At 42.0% G+C, this 14602-nt stretch overlaps 1 protein-coding gene across 2 annotated transcripts; it reads left to right on the top strand.

Annotated features, from left to right (window-relative positions):
- Positions 1-1024: 1024 nt before the first annotated feature.
- Positions 1025-12257, top strand: MAEL (maelstrom spermatogenic transposon silencer). 2 transcript variants are annotated; one of them, XM_042867613.1, is made up of 12 exons: positions 1025-1169; positions 1543-1629; positions 2372-2468; positions 4081-4236; positions 4753-4794; positions 5366-5493; positions 6555-6609; positions 7125-7266; positions 8303-8365; positions 9386-9518; positions 9793-9871; positions 10641-12257. In XM_042867613.1, exons 1-12 carry the CDS (start codon positions 1038-1040, stop codon positions 10754-10756), a joined length of 1230 nt encoding a protein of 409 aa, XP_042723547.1. In that variant the 5' UTR covers positions 1025-1037; the 3' UTR covers positions 10757-12257. The 2 variants fall into 2 exon arrangements, with proteins under 2 accessions (XP_042723547.1, XP_042723546.1); XM_042867612.1 differs by lacking the exon at positions 10641-12257 and having other exon boundaries at positions 9793-10118.
- Positions 12258-14602: the final 2345 nt, after the last annotated feature.

Consider the following 14602-nt stretch of genomic DNA (forward strand, 5'->3'; position numbering starts at 1 on the left):
TGACCTTGGATGTCTCCAGGGACGGGACATCCACCACATCTCTGGACAACCTGTTACAGTGCCTCACCGTCATTATTGTAATAAACTTCTCCCTAAATCTTTTTGTTTGAAACCATTTGTCCTTGTCCTATCACCACAGACCCTGCTCAAGAGTTTGTCCCCTTCCTTCTTACAGCCTCCCTTTACAAACTGAAGGGCCGCTCTCAGGTCTCCCCAGAGCCTTCTCTTGTGGGGGCCCAACAGCCCCAGCTCTCTCAGCCTGTCCTCGTAGGGGAGGGCTTCCATCCCTGGGATCCCTTCTGTGGCCTTTACACGTGAGCTCCTGAAGTATTTTTAATAAGCAAGTTTGCCTTTCCAAGCAAACGCACGCCATCTCAGCTCCTCCACTCTTCTGCTGTGTATCTCAAACCCAAGCTCAGGCCTCTTGTGTGAGGCTGCTCTTTGTTTGGTGCCCAGGCCCGAGCTTAAATGGAGCTCCAGCTCAGGGGCACAATGTGCACTGAGTCCTAGGGGACTGCTGAGGCCATTACTGCCTTTCAGAGCCCACAGGGCCCTGCCCCTCACTGCAGTCCTGTGCTCCCCTTGGCAGCGCACACCTCTTGAAGTGCTCCTCACTGGAAAGCCCTCATTGTCATTTGGGAACACAGCACTGTGTCCAGATGAGGACCACATGCAGTCACCGGCAATAGCAGACCGTATTTTTGTTTGGTTTCCGTCTTGGCAGATGCCGGAAGACCTATTGAACCTGACGTTCAATGCTCACAGTCACAAACAGTCCGAAGGAAGAACGAAAAGAAGAGCCACCTGCCACGCTCTGCGACAGCCGACACCCTCAGGCGCCCACCATGCAGCACGCCGGCACGGGCTGTCTGCGGCCGTCACCGACCTCCAGGAGGCGGCACCACGCACACGTTAAAAGGAAAGCAGGAGCACGCGCTCCTCGGCCAGCACTCCGCCCCTGCCGGCCCGTCGATCCCCGGGCCGCCCCACGGCAGCGCCGTCGCGTCGCGGCAGTGGAGGCGAGGCGGGCGTCCGCCATGTCGCGCTCTCAGCGTTCCCGCAGCGCCTACTACTTCTTCGTGCGTGACCGGCTGCCCGTGCTGCAGCAGCGCGGCCTGCCCGTAACCCGAGTGGTCGATGGCCTTCCCCACCTCACCCAGGAGTGGGCGGTGAGGGGAAGGGCCGTCCTTCCAGGGAGAGGGCTTGGGGTGAACGATGTTTCGCCTCGGAGAGAGGGGTAGGAGGGGGAGGCACCCCTGGCTAGGGGAGCGGGCTCAGGAGAAGAAATCAGCGGGGTAAAAGCGCCTGTGGGCTATCGGAAGGTGCTGCGGGGGCATGTGTTCATCAGCTGTCCTGCGTTAAGCCGGGTGGCTTTGCGAGGGGGGGAACTACCGAAAAACTACCGCTTGGTTGGGTGGTAATAGCTATCAGTGTTTGCGAAATATTGACAGCCTCCCTTTGGAAGCGTCCAAATGTTCTGTTGATTTGTGGGATTACTGAAGGAAGCGGTAAAAACTCGTTGACAATTCGCTTTGCTTGAAGCTGCTGGCGGAGGAGGAGAGGATGTTCTATGCAGACAAGGCTCAGAAGTGGAATGAAAAGAAATCCTTTCAGAAGGCGGAGAAGGAGGTAAAGGCTCAGAAAGGAGCGCCTGTTGGGAAGTGGTGTTTGCTTCAATGGGACTCATGCCTCCTTTTTAGTGGTGTAAACTGGTAACAGCCCTTGTCAGGCAAGGACAATTATCTGGAATTCATGTATCTGGATGTGGATGTTATTTGCAGTTTAGGCCTAGATTGCATTGTGTCAGCCTCTCTGGTTTCTGGGCATCTGCCCAAATCTTTCTGCCACCCAAAAAGCTTAATGTTTGTGTGGATGTGCAGTGCTTTACTAATAGGCCTGAGAGCCCCTCTTGATTGCACAGTAGCAGAACAATCTGATGACTTGGGGATTTCTCAGCTTTTCATGAAGACCTTTCCTAATCAAAGGCAAATGAGTGGCTCAGTTGTTTGTTTTTTTGGGGGGGGGAGGGGGAGGTCAAAATTATGGGAATTGCTGAAAATTTCAGTCTGAAAACTTTCTTCAGTGCAACAAGTAGTTAAACTTTAACAAAATAGTACTTTTTAATTCTTCTATTACATTCAGAAATTTAGCTGTAGTTCTTTCCAACTGTGCAGGTTGAGGTACTGAAGTGACAATAAAATGGTTGGTAATGTTGCCTTAATCTGCAAGTCTGCAGACACTTGTATATGAAGATTCGTTGCACCTAGCTGCAGTGAGCACTGGACATCCCATGTTTCTGTGATAGGACGTGGTGAGCTTTATTGGAGGTTAATTAACTTGATTGATTTTGAATTTTTTTCATCTTTTCTAGATGTGTAATAATCCAGTGCCTGCTGGCGCGAGTTCAGAAATGTACAGAGTGACATCTCTTCTTGATGCCTCTGCTATATCGTGGATGAGTGATCAGGGTATGGTAATCTTATAGCAATTGGTGCTGCTAGATGAAAGCTTGGCTTGTGAAGATATTCTGGGTGGTACCTATGCAAAGATTGTTTTCATTCTGTCAGTAGTTACTGTGTCAAATGTGTGCATGTTCTTAGTATGATGTAGGCCTTCCTTGCTTGGAGGGAAGTCAGTTCAAATGCTCCTCTGCATCCCCTGAAATAATTCTGTCTTCTGTTTTTCTTTTAGCTTAATGGGAGCATAGCTACTAATACTTTTGTTTAGTTTTCTCAAAGCTTTCTGCTCTGACACTTGTGATCTACAAGGCCTAATCCAAGTTCAGGATAATAGAATGTTTGTATCAAGATCCAAGGGCAAGGAGCTCAAACTCTATATCATATAGGTGTTGCATTAAAATGGTTTTGTGGCCTTCTCAGTGAAATAAGAGTGGATGCTTGTGTGCTTGTGAACACTACACTACTTATGTAGCACATCCTGGCTAGTTTCCTTGTTGAATGAACCCTTGAAAACCAAACTTTCCTGTCTGTATGTTGTCTTCAAATGGATGTTTTGATTAGAAATAAGTAACAAACACATCTGGTAGTATTTTATTCTGGAAAATGATATATGGTGGTGCTTGGAATATAAGTTAAGTAGCCAGTTAATAGAAGCTATATCTTTGCTGTTTGTTCAGGTCTCTGCTCAAGCCTGTTAACTAACTAATCTCTTGAACATGTTATGGTTATAGAGGGCCAGAAAAGAGTAGCTCTGTTTAAAAAAAGTGTAATGCCTATTAGCTTTCACACTGCCAGAATCTGTTCTCAGCTATCACTACAATGTAAATTTGATCATGGTGACTTGAGCTGCCATAACCAGTCTTTCAACTGAGTCTGAGATGTGTTTTATGATGCTGTTTCTTAATATTTCTGCATGGTTGTCTATGTTAGGTTAGTTTGTTGGGTTTTTTCTTTTTTTTTTTTTTTTTTTTTTTTTTTTTTCCATGTGAAGAGATTTCCACTCAGGTGGTATCTCTTCTTTCCCACTGCAGCTTGTAGAGATTAAGATCCATGTAAGGTAGTGCCAGAACTCATTTTGGGACAGGTGGTGCTGAACACCATCAAATCTGGCCCACTGCATCATTTTAGTAGAACAAGTAAAGGTTTTGATGAGGGGCAGACTTTGAGGGTAGGTATTATCTTAAACTTAAGGAAGAACTTATGTAGGATGTATTATATTATGTAGGATTTGTGACTATTAGGCATAAATTAATGTGAAGTATTTTGTATTGTTTGGTCTTACAAAATCAGTAAAAGATATTTGTTTTGTAATGCTTTCCTTAGATATTCTTGCCTTCTTTGGGAGCTCGTGAGGACAAATGATCCTTTCAAGTTAGCAGAATTCTTCCCTTCTCCTTTTACACAAAGGTTACCAGTTCATTTAACTTACCTGATAAGTTACTGAATGGAGCTTGTGGAAGTACTTAGCAATTACTGATTGCTTTTTTTCCTGAGGGGTAAACAGACCCATCGCAAAAAGGAGTAGTATTTGGTGTTGGATTCTAGGCCTCTTAACATTGTATATACTTATATAAGCAGATTATAATACATATTATGTAATATTTTTGTTTTTTCCTCTCAGCTGTGCTTGCAGACGTCTTCTATTTCCTCAATGTTTACAGCCATGGCAAGCTGCCGTCCCACTGTGACCAGCGCTTCCTCCCTTGTGAAATTGGGTGTGTCAGGTACTCCCTGCAGGAAGGCATAATGGCTGAGTTCCATCACTTCATAGATTCAGGTGATTTCCAAGGAAGGGTAGCCTGGAGGTCGTTCATCTTGCTCTGGGTTGAGAGGGAAGTTCTCTAGTGTCTGTTACTGCTGCACTGATTAAATTTCTGGTATTAAGATACTTCTTTGACTACAAGTGATTAGACTTCTACTTTCAGTAACGGAGCATTGCTGTTTTCTGCTTGTTTTTTGACTGTGTACTGAAGTACTGGGACTGCGTGAAGCTTTAAAGAGGGCAGGATAAATCCGGGGGGCACTTGTGGTGTTTGTGCTTTGTTTCATATCAAGGAGTGTTTGTTCCAGACTTAACACATGAATGCAGTGCAGTGTACTCTTCTTTAAATGAATGCAACTGAAAATATTTTTTTCAGAAATAGTTGTGGTGCTTGTACAGGGCCATTGGGGAAGGTGAAGTTGCTCCTTGCTCTAAATCAAAATGCACTGCCTAGTTCAGAGTTGAAGATCTGCCGCTGCGGTGATGGATGATGGTTGTTCTTTTTCTTCCATCCCTCATGTTTTTCTGCAGAAGTACCACCACGTGGTTATCGGTACCACTGCCAGGCTGCTAGTGAGTATCAGTGGAGAAGAAGAGTGGTATGCAATGGTTTACAGATTTGGACTCTGCTTATCTGATCTGTATCCAGTTGTTTTGTAACTTTTCCCTGGAAGTTTCTCCTGTGGACTTCCTCTCACGTTTTGAAGAGGAAGGGATGACAGAACAGCTTGTTGGAGTCACCCTGCTTATTTCTCGTACTCTCAAATGGCAGAGCTCTTCACTGCTGTGTTTCCCTTGTTAAGCAGTGTTTATAGATTTGTCTATTTCTATTAGTACACTTCCTCCCCTTGTGTGTGCAGAGAACAAACTTGGCCCGTATTATCCTATATCAGATATTTAAGTAATGGCCATTCAGAAGGGGTAAATGTGGATGTGTCTGCTCACAGCCCAGACTGCCAGTCTTTTGCAAGAAATAAGGTTTTGATAACTTTAATTACACATGCTGCGTGTAGGGAAGCAAAGCTGTGTGTGTGTGTGTGTTTAAGTACATGTATACATAAATGAAAATTACAAAGGAGGGTGAAATAGTATTATTTTAAGAAACAGAATTTCTCATAAGTTTTTCCACTTCACCTTTTGTTAGGTGATGCCACTCATAAGATTCCTATATCTGGATTTCATCTCTCGCGTACTTGCTACCCAGTTGTCATACGTGAACTTATTCAGTTTGCCCAGCCAGCCAGAGGTGTTTGCCCTCGTTTTTACTGCAAGGTATGATTGAGGTCAAAGTAAAACTCAAAACCAAAACCTAAATCCTCTTCCAGTGGGCAGTCAAGGAGAGAATTTGCTGTGAAGCATTTTCTGCATATTCTGTGCACAACTGAGTGATTGCGTGGGGATGGGGGGAGTGGGAAGGGAAACACTCTTTCCCAAAGTTTCCTTGTTCCATTATAGAAAGAAATGACCTGATCTTGGAAGTTTGGCAATCAAAACTTGTTTTTGTTTTGTTGGTTTTTTTTGGATCAACTCCAGATTTTTGGTATGGATCAAAAATGATACGGAAACTAAATAAACAAACTTCCTTTTTTTGTATTTTTTTTTTTTTTGCTTCCCCACCTACCTACTCATACAAACTCCTGTGCTGTTAGAAATTGAAGCTGGCCTTCCTATAAATCAGAGAGGCAGAGTTTTCTGCCTTCTTATTCACAACATGCACGTCTGGTTCTTAGTCTAGTGGTGAACATTTCAGAATGTTCTGACACTGTTTTGAGTTTTTAAGATTGTGCTTAACTTGACTGTGCTGGATAATAGTCAGATAATCTCACTTCTCTAAGGTTTTTTTACGCTTTAATGACTTTTCACATGAGAATACCATACATCTTATGTTTGCTCGTTTCATTGAGTTGCCAGTGAGTCAAACAAAACGTTGGGGTTCAGAGGAATTTAAATCTCGTGACGACTATAAGTATAATTGTTTTATTCCCCTTGGGCCTAATGTTAGTAAATTCATAGCAGGAGTGGAGGATTTAGATGTTGGGCTCCACACATAAGGTGCATATGAATAACATACAGCAGTTAACGGAGATGGCTGTAGTATATGTTAACTGTTAACTTGTCTCCACGTATTAGTCTAGTTATTTCTTCTGAGATTTGCTTGGAAGGCTGTCTTGGTATTTGATTCCTCTTCAAGGTAATTTTTTGGAAGGTTGTGTGCAAGGGCTTCTGTTTTGGAAAGGCCTTCTATAGGTGCAGCCAGAGGTCTTGCAGATATTAGAATTGTATAATGCACTTAGGCAGTTCTTGAATGTGACTGAAACTTTCTTTTTTTCTAGTCTGATGACAGGTTTCGAATCAGCTGGTGTCTTGAACGAATGGCCAGCGTGGCAGGTGGGAACCCAATCATTTTTGGCTTTTGTTTCTCCAAGAAAGGAGGCTTATCTGATGATGGAGCCCTGTATTTGTCAGAATGAGTTGATAAAATCTCATACTGATAGCTAGAAATGCTGTGCATGCTTCTCCCTCTTCTCTTCCTCCCCATGAATGCGTGGTCAGCCATAACTGGCTTATGAGCACGTGAAGAGAACAACATATGGTGTTTGTTGGTCAGCCAGTTAAAGGAGCAGTGGAAGCAGTGAGATAAGTGAGAAGGTGAGTGTAGGGTAATAGATGGAGGAACTAACAACTTCTGAGGAAAGATGGCCTGTAGGTAAGATACGGTGGAGAAAACTGAGAGGGTATAGGACCTGCCTTGCTGAGATGCCAGATCTTAATAATGAGACTGATAGAATATTTGATGAGGTTTACATGAACTTGGAGATTCGTAGAAGAAGGTGGTCAGTGAACAGAGACTGGCTGAGAAGTGGGTGAATGTTCTGCTGACGTGGATTTCTTCTGAGTTATAGGTGTTGAGAGCCCTCTGGAGCTTCTTACTGTAGAAGATCTGGTAATAAAACTGTACCAGAAGAAATACCATAAGGAGCCATCCAAGACTTGGGTATCTAGAGAGCTAGATGTTGTCCTGTGGGATTTTTCCAGTAATACCAGGTATGTTGGGTTCTTTTTCTATGGAAATGGCTGTTGTCCTGATGTGCCTTGGCGCCTTACGTGTGGCTTGTGCACAATCTTCAGCAAACCAGCTCATCAAAAGGTTTCTTATCACAGCATGGCTTCAACAGGAAATGTGAAGTACTATCTTTCGGGGGGGGGGGTGGGGAAGAGATAAAGACCAGTGGCTCTGTATTGCTGGGCCTGTAGATTTAAAGGAAGATTGAAGAAGAAAAATATACTGTGATATGTGACATCATACAAGTGAAAGGTTTCAGTCTCTTGAGAAGCTGTCTTTTACTATGTACCTCATATTGCAGCTGTGATGGTGAGCTTGGTGTGCTTTCTAGTGGCAGAAAACAAGCAGAAGAGTAAATTAAATCTCTTGGCTTCCTGAAGGAATGCTTTTTGTAATGCTAGAATACAGATACTTGGTAGGATTGTTTTTCTTCTTTTCCCTGTGTGTCTTGAACATTAATGTTTTTACAACTTCCAGATCCTTATATGTTTATACAGCAGTTAGAGGTTTGTGGGAGAATATTTAGCACTGATGCAGTTAATTTAGAAGAATACTTCAGCTTTTCCTGTGTTATTGTTTTAAGGAAGAATTAGTAATTTGATCTTAATTGGTGGTTTTTTTTTTGTTTGTTTGTTTTTTACATCTACTAATACCTATGCCTGAAAGTCTGCTTAGACTGTGGGCTTTGAGATCACTGAGTAATCACTGTTGCTGTTTACAGTAGTGGGAAACTTCTAATGATTTTTAAATGAATTTCGTAGGGGTTTTCTTTTCTCCTTTGTCCTCTCCACCTCAGTGGAATGTGAAAAGTCGTCAGTTAAGCACAGTTCTCAACTCTACATAAATCACCCAGATCTGTTACTTGATGGTCATCAGCTGTGTAATTTTAATTTGGTGGTCACTGAGACGAAAGATAACCTTTAATGTTTGCTCCTATTGCTTCTGGTCAGACCAAGTGTTTGTGTCAATTGGAGATGTAGATACTTACACAATAAACCTCAATTTAATTTTCTGAAGGTGTGAATGGCATGAAGAGAATGATATACTTTGCTGTGCTTTGGCATCCTGTAAGAAAATCGCGTGAGTATTTCTCAGAGGTTATCTACAGTATGATGACATTCCATTTTGTTGGGCACGCTTTTTGGTCCTGGCTGTTTTGAGCTCTGTGATTCTAAAGCTTGAGTTTTATTTCTTTCTTCCGCTTCCAGGACTTTATTCTATCTTTGGTTTTGTTTTTTGTGCTAATACTGTAAAGCAGTATGCTGTATTAGCAATTCAGTACAGTGTATGTGTGTGATAATAATATCCATCACTTGGTTTATAGTAATCACTACCTCCACTTACTGTTGGGAGCTGAAATAAATGTTCTTATGTTAGAATTCGCTGTTTTTCTTCAGAGGTTTACTGCACTTCAATTTGGTGGGAGATTCTCAGTATACTTTAATCCATCTCCAGTGGGGCTGAGACTAGATGATCATTGTGGTCCTTTTCAACCCAAGCTGTTCTATGATTTGATGATTATGCTGTTTTACATATAATGTAGATAGACAAGCTTCTCTATTTTAGGCTGGGGGAAAGATAAGTAAGTAGCTTGGATGAGGAGCTACAAGAGATGGTTTAGTAGCTTGTGGCACTGATAGGAATGGGAGGGTGGTTGGACTAGATGGTCTTGCAGGTCGTTTCCAACCTTGTGATTCTGTGGTAGTTGGGAAAGAAATGCAGTTCAAGATCTCAGTCAATAGTAGTAATGCTACTTGAGAGAAGTCATAATTAATAGTCTTTAATTTTCAAAAAAAAACCCAAAACAGTGTTCAGCAAACTTTCAGCAGTGCATTTCATGCTTCTAAGTGGTTACATTTGACAGCAGGGGGAAGTGACTGTGTTAATTTCACATGTAGTTGTAGAATATTCCGGTGAACTTGGAAAGATACAGGGTTGTTAGCTGCTGCGTCAGTGTCCTTTTTCCCTCTGTTGTCATCTCTGTGTGTTGATCTGTGGTGGCTTTGTCAGTTGAAGATCTAAGAATGCTGTGCTTCCGTATGCAAGCGTTACAGCCTTCTTAACAAAACTTCTTTTGATTTCTTTATTTTCCTGGTCAAGTTATTGCATCAGTAAATCGTTAGCTGGTGTGTACGGAGTCTCGCTGACGGCTGCTCACCTGCCTCTTAAAGACAGTGTTTCCAGTGGAAATACAAACCTCAGGCGGGTAATACTGGATGCTGGACGTTTTCAGGTCAGTTTCTTTAAATTGTTTTCCTGTGTTATTTCTGGTTAACTCAAATACTGTAGACAGAACGCACTTGGTAATTTGAGGTTAGCCATCTTCCTTTTTGGATGCTGTCTTTGTTTTAAGGTATACTTAGCAGACTGAGAAAAGAAAAATAATGTCTGGCTGGGTTGTACCTTGTGATGGTTTTTGAATACGACTCACAGGTATCGTGAGTAGTTATGCACATGTCACTTCAGAGAAGACTTCTCTTATTTTGAATGTTTATTTCTTCCTGCAGGAATTAAAGGCCAAGGGTTCTGGAAGTGACAGACACATCCTTTCTCCAAGTGGAGTTCAAGAGCTTGTCCCTTCTAGTTGTGAGTTTGAGACTTCCCCATTTGTAAAGGGAAAAAGAGTATTTAAACATAATCCAATTGCAGTTTTTTCAAATTTTTGGGCTCAGAAGTTACTGTCTGTCAGTGGCATAAAGCCTATTCAGCTCTGCATGAGCTGGGTTTATAATGGTACATAGTGCAGATTTCTGAGTTTCTGAAGATGAAATAGCTGCACTTTTGTTACTAGACAAAAACCTATGGTCAGAAAGTCTATCCAAAATCAGATTTTCTCATAAATGTTGTTATCTGATTTATAAAACCTTGTATTTCTGTCATATGAAGTTCTTTCTAGCATGTTTGGATACCTTAAGGCAAGGCTATCTTTAAAATACCATCTCTCTTTTGGAGTTGTATGTGCAGATACAAATGGTACCTGTAGTAAGCATTCTGTTACTCCTGGATCTTTAAAAAAAGTGCTTGTTTCAAGTCATCTTCTTGGAGCTAAAATCTTTCTAGTGTAAAGTATGTGCATTCAATTCATTTGTGCAATATGTGACTAACCTTCAAAGAGGAGCAGAATTAAGTTTGCAAGACAGATAACTTAAGAATTCTGAGTTTGCAGCTTATGTTTTTGCTTAGACAATACGCACTGAATTAAATGCTGAAACTGTTCCAAATATAAATCATGAGATCTTATATGGACTTGATGTTTGTGAAGGACAGAACCCGTGTCTCTCTCTCTTCCTGTTAGAAATATTGAATACATTCCACCCATATACAATTCATTTGTAAACTGTATTTAATTTAATAGGTGATTCTTCATGTGATGGGAAGAGTTTTCCTTATGGAACCAGTACCATTCGAGGAAGAGGAATTACTCGATGGCTGGAAAGTGCACCTGATCTGAGCAAATCTTTCAGTAACTGAAAATTTTCATGTCCAGGACAGCCATACGTTTTTTTTCTCTTTCTTGTTTCACTGAAATAACCAGCAGTTTCTCCAGACTGCAGTTTTTCATCTTACATGCAACTTTTGATTGTTCATGTTCTTGTTACAGTGATAAAACTGTCGTTTACTGGAGTTAAGGGAAGAAAATCTTCATTATCTACAGGAAGGTGTTTTAAGGTTGCATCCTCTCTAAAAAGAAGTGCCATAGTTCCATTTCTTAATGGATGGAGTGCAAATTTAAGAGTGTTTAGCTACATCATTGGGTTAGAAATTATGTAGTGGCCAGTGCAGCTTTACTTTATTTTTTTTCCTTAGTAACCTCCTTCACCACATCTCTGTGTGCAAGATAATGTTTCGGTGCGTAACCATCTCTCTCCAAATGCAATGGAGCGAGCAGTGGAGGTATGACAGGATGCACAGGGGAATGTAAAGTGTCACTGTCTCAAAGGATAGCTCCATGTTTTTTTCCACCCAGTGAGAACTCAAGTAGTCATTCAATGCAAAAAAGCAGATGTTCTATCAAAAAGCGTGGTGGCAGTGTTGTTGGTCTGTTAGTATTCTTTTGGAGGCATAAGCAGTGTATCAGGAATATGGATGTTGTTTTTTTCCTTTGCATCAACAATTAAAAGATTCGTGTTCCTTGAAATTAGTGCTGACTTTCTTTCATTTAAAGTGACTGAAACCAGTCATAATTATTTGAGGGGACAGGAGTACTGGGAATAATCCCAATATTCTCAGGAACAACGGGAAGTTAGACGTTCCATGGAGATGCAAATCTTGGACGTGTCTCTGATTAGTTGCCTATTATGTAAACGGCCTCCTTATTGCGTGTGTCTTTGAACAAGTGATTCTCAAAAATAAGAGCTTTTTTAGTTTTTTACATCTTGTTCCAGCAGAGGTCCGGTTGTGCAGTACTATCTCCATAGCAACTAACTGTGAGAGGAAATGAATTTCATTCTTTTTTAAGGAATTGGATCTTAGAATTGAGTAGTTCCATCTTTGGAATGATAGGAGGGGAGGAAAAAAAAAAGGTTCAACACACTTGTGAGCAAACTCAGGTGTGCTGATGAGTATTTTAGAAAATGCCAGTTGTTGGTTTGATTGGAAGCCTGCTAAAAGTTGCTGTAAAGCCATTTGAGAGCCTTCTGCCAGGATCACTGGACCCTCCTACTTAAGAGCTTGCTCTCATCGCTGAATTTCCTTGCATAACTCTGTTTGTTTCAAGGTGGTTGTTCTGCCTGTTAAAGATCAATAAACCTTGAAGACTGAGATTTACCAGACTTCAGGGCATCAGGGAGCTTTGTAATGGGGTAACAAGGTCTACTTATTAGTGGTAAAGGGTTTTTTTCTGCTGTGGAATACAGCTGAGTTCTCAGTTCTCCAGCTGATGGCTGCATTGATGTTTCAGAATGTACCGAACTGTAATCTTTGGATTATTTTCAGAAGTCAGTAAAATAAAAGTTTCATGTTTCAGCTCTTATGAAGGAGAGAATTCATTCTTGAAATATTTATTCAGTACCATATTAATGTAAGTACAAAAACTTCTAAAAGTGTTTGTTACTATGCTTCAAGATAGTGAAATCTGAGCAGAAAGAGAAGAATGCAGAACTTAAGCTCCCACAAGTTTCTGTGATTACAGTTTTCAAATTATTCCCCATACCTCCTGATGAAGAGGTGAAAGGCGAGAGAGAAGTTCCAAATGCCCTTAATTGGGTTATAACGAGCTAGGTGCTAGTCCTAATGCATCCAGAATTAACCTTAATGGTTTGCTTATTGTTCTGTGAACTTCAGATAGAAGACATCCTTTGTGTCTTTCCTGGAACTGATAATTCGAATAAATAGAAATGTGGTGCTGTTACTCTAGCAACGAGAATTGTGAGGTAATTAACTCTTGTCTATCCGATCAGTTCTGAATTGTGCACCATTCCAGTAATAAATAGTGTCACCCTCTGCTTTTTGTGGCTTTACAATACTGGAGCTTGAGATCCTGAAAAAAGTGAGGAAGGCAATGAAAGCAGACCCTGGGGGGCGTGCAAGAAAGGGGGAGGTGGAATCCCTGGGAGACAACTCTTTAAAGGAGTCTAGGAAGATGGGCAGAACACCGAGGATAGCATCTTCCAAGTGAAATAACAGTTTAGGAATGGTGATAGATCTGCCAGGGACTGTGTGGGCTTCTCAGGGAACGCTTGACCCCACTATATTGGGGGGGTGGGGAGTTGGGGGGAAGTATACAGGAGGTAGGAACAGGTGCTGGCCACAAAGGAAGAGGCCAGAAACATTGGCCAGACATGTAGAGGTGGTATTTGGCAGTCCAAAGCTTTCCAGTGTGGCACTGATCAACAGAGAACAAGTGGTCCTGTAGCTGAACTGGGTGACTGAACCCATTCCCCATTGTGAGCTGTGAGTGACGCAGTTCCCCAATGCTGCCTTTGCCTCAGTCCCTGCTATCAAGATCTTAAACTTCTGTATTTGAAACGAGGGAAAGCAATGAATGAAGATAAAGTTGGAGATCAGCTGGGAAAATCTGACCCTTACAGGACCACGGGACATGATGGGTCGCATCTGAGGATGCTGAAAAAGCTGCCTGATATCCTTGCAAAGTTGTTCTATCTTTAAAAGGTCACAGAAAGTGTGGGAAATCTGCAGCAATGGAAGGAAGGCAAATAATATTGCACCCATCTGCCAAAGGACAATCTAGGGAACCGTAAACCAATCAACTCCACTGTGCTCCTTGGAAAAATCCTGGGTTGGGCCCTTCTGGAACACATTTTTGGGTATGTGAAATAGGAGGAGATTGGCAGCAGTCAGCATGGATTTGCCAAGGTGAAATCATGACTGATCATCCCACTTGCCTTCCATGATAGATTTGTGAGTGAAAGAGGTGTAGCAATGGCCATTTGCCTTACTTTAGCAAGGCTCTCAATGTGGTGTATGCATGTGTCCAAGTTGGGATGTTAGATGGGTGGACAGATGTGGGAAAAAATCTGTTTGGACTCTGAAAGTAGTAGTTAAGTTGTACTCTACGTGGAGGCTGGTGACAGGTGTGGCACTGTGGGAGCCTGCAATACCCTGTTTAACAGTAGTGGCCTGGAGGAGGTGACAGAGGGCACCCTTACTTGCTGAAGTCACCAAATGGAGGGAGCAGGTACACTTGAGGGCAGGAGTGGGCTAATAAGGAGCCTTGTACGATGACCTGAAGTCCAGCACTACAGTCAGGACGAGTAGGAGGGCATCTCTGCTGAGAAGAGTGCTCAGAACTGAGGGCGAGAAACAGAAAGAATATTTGGAAGATGAAATGGCAATAGGAACAGAGGAGCTTGCCCTGTAGAACATATAAAAGTATTTTGCCTTACATCCATGCTTCTGCTGTGTCATCATCTGTGTCTACTGTCAGAGCATATAATTTTTGTCCCGTTGCTTTTGTCACTCATTAATGAGGATGATTTTCTTGCCACATTTAATAGACCTCTGGAGTTCCTTGACTAAAAAATGCCAGGATAAGAATAAACATTAAAAACTGAATGACTGCTACTAGGAACAAGTAATGAACATTTTTTCCCCTCACTAAGCCATATATTGCCTTCAGAAAATGATTAGCAAATTAAAAAATAAAAAAGGGGGTGTGGGGTTGGGGAGAGCCAAGAATTGAAAGAGCAGTTCTCTTAAGCAGTAGCAGTTTTCTAGGGAGATGTAGTCACCTTTAGATGAAAGAAGGAAACATGGTGAAGTCCTGGTTAGTGTAATTGCTTTTGGCAGGGCAGGGCAATCCAATTTTTCAATTTCTGTGTGGCATTTCTTACCTACTTTTCTTTGGCTTGCTGGATT

This window comes from Lagopus leucura, unplaced genomic scaffold (genome assembly GCF_019238085.1).
Source record: "Lagopus leucura isolate 7727_CA_CO unplaced genomic scaffold, USGS_WTPT01 Super-Scaffold_100001, whole genome shotgun sequence".
Lineage (NCBI taxonomy): Eukaryota > Metazoa > Chordata > Aves > Galliformes > Phasianidae > Lagopus > Lagopus leucura.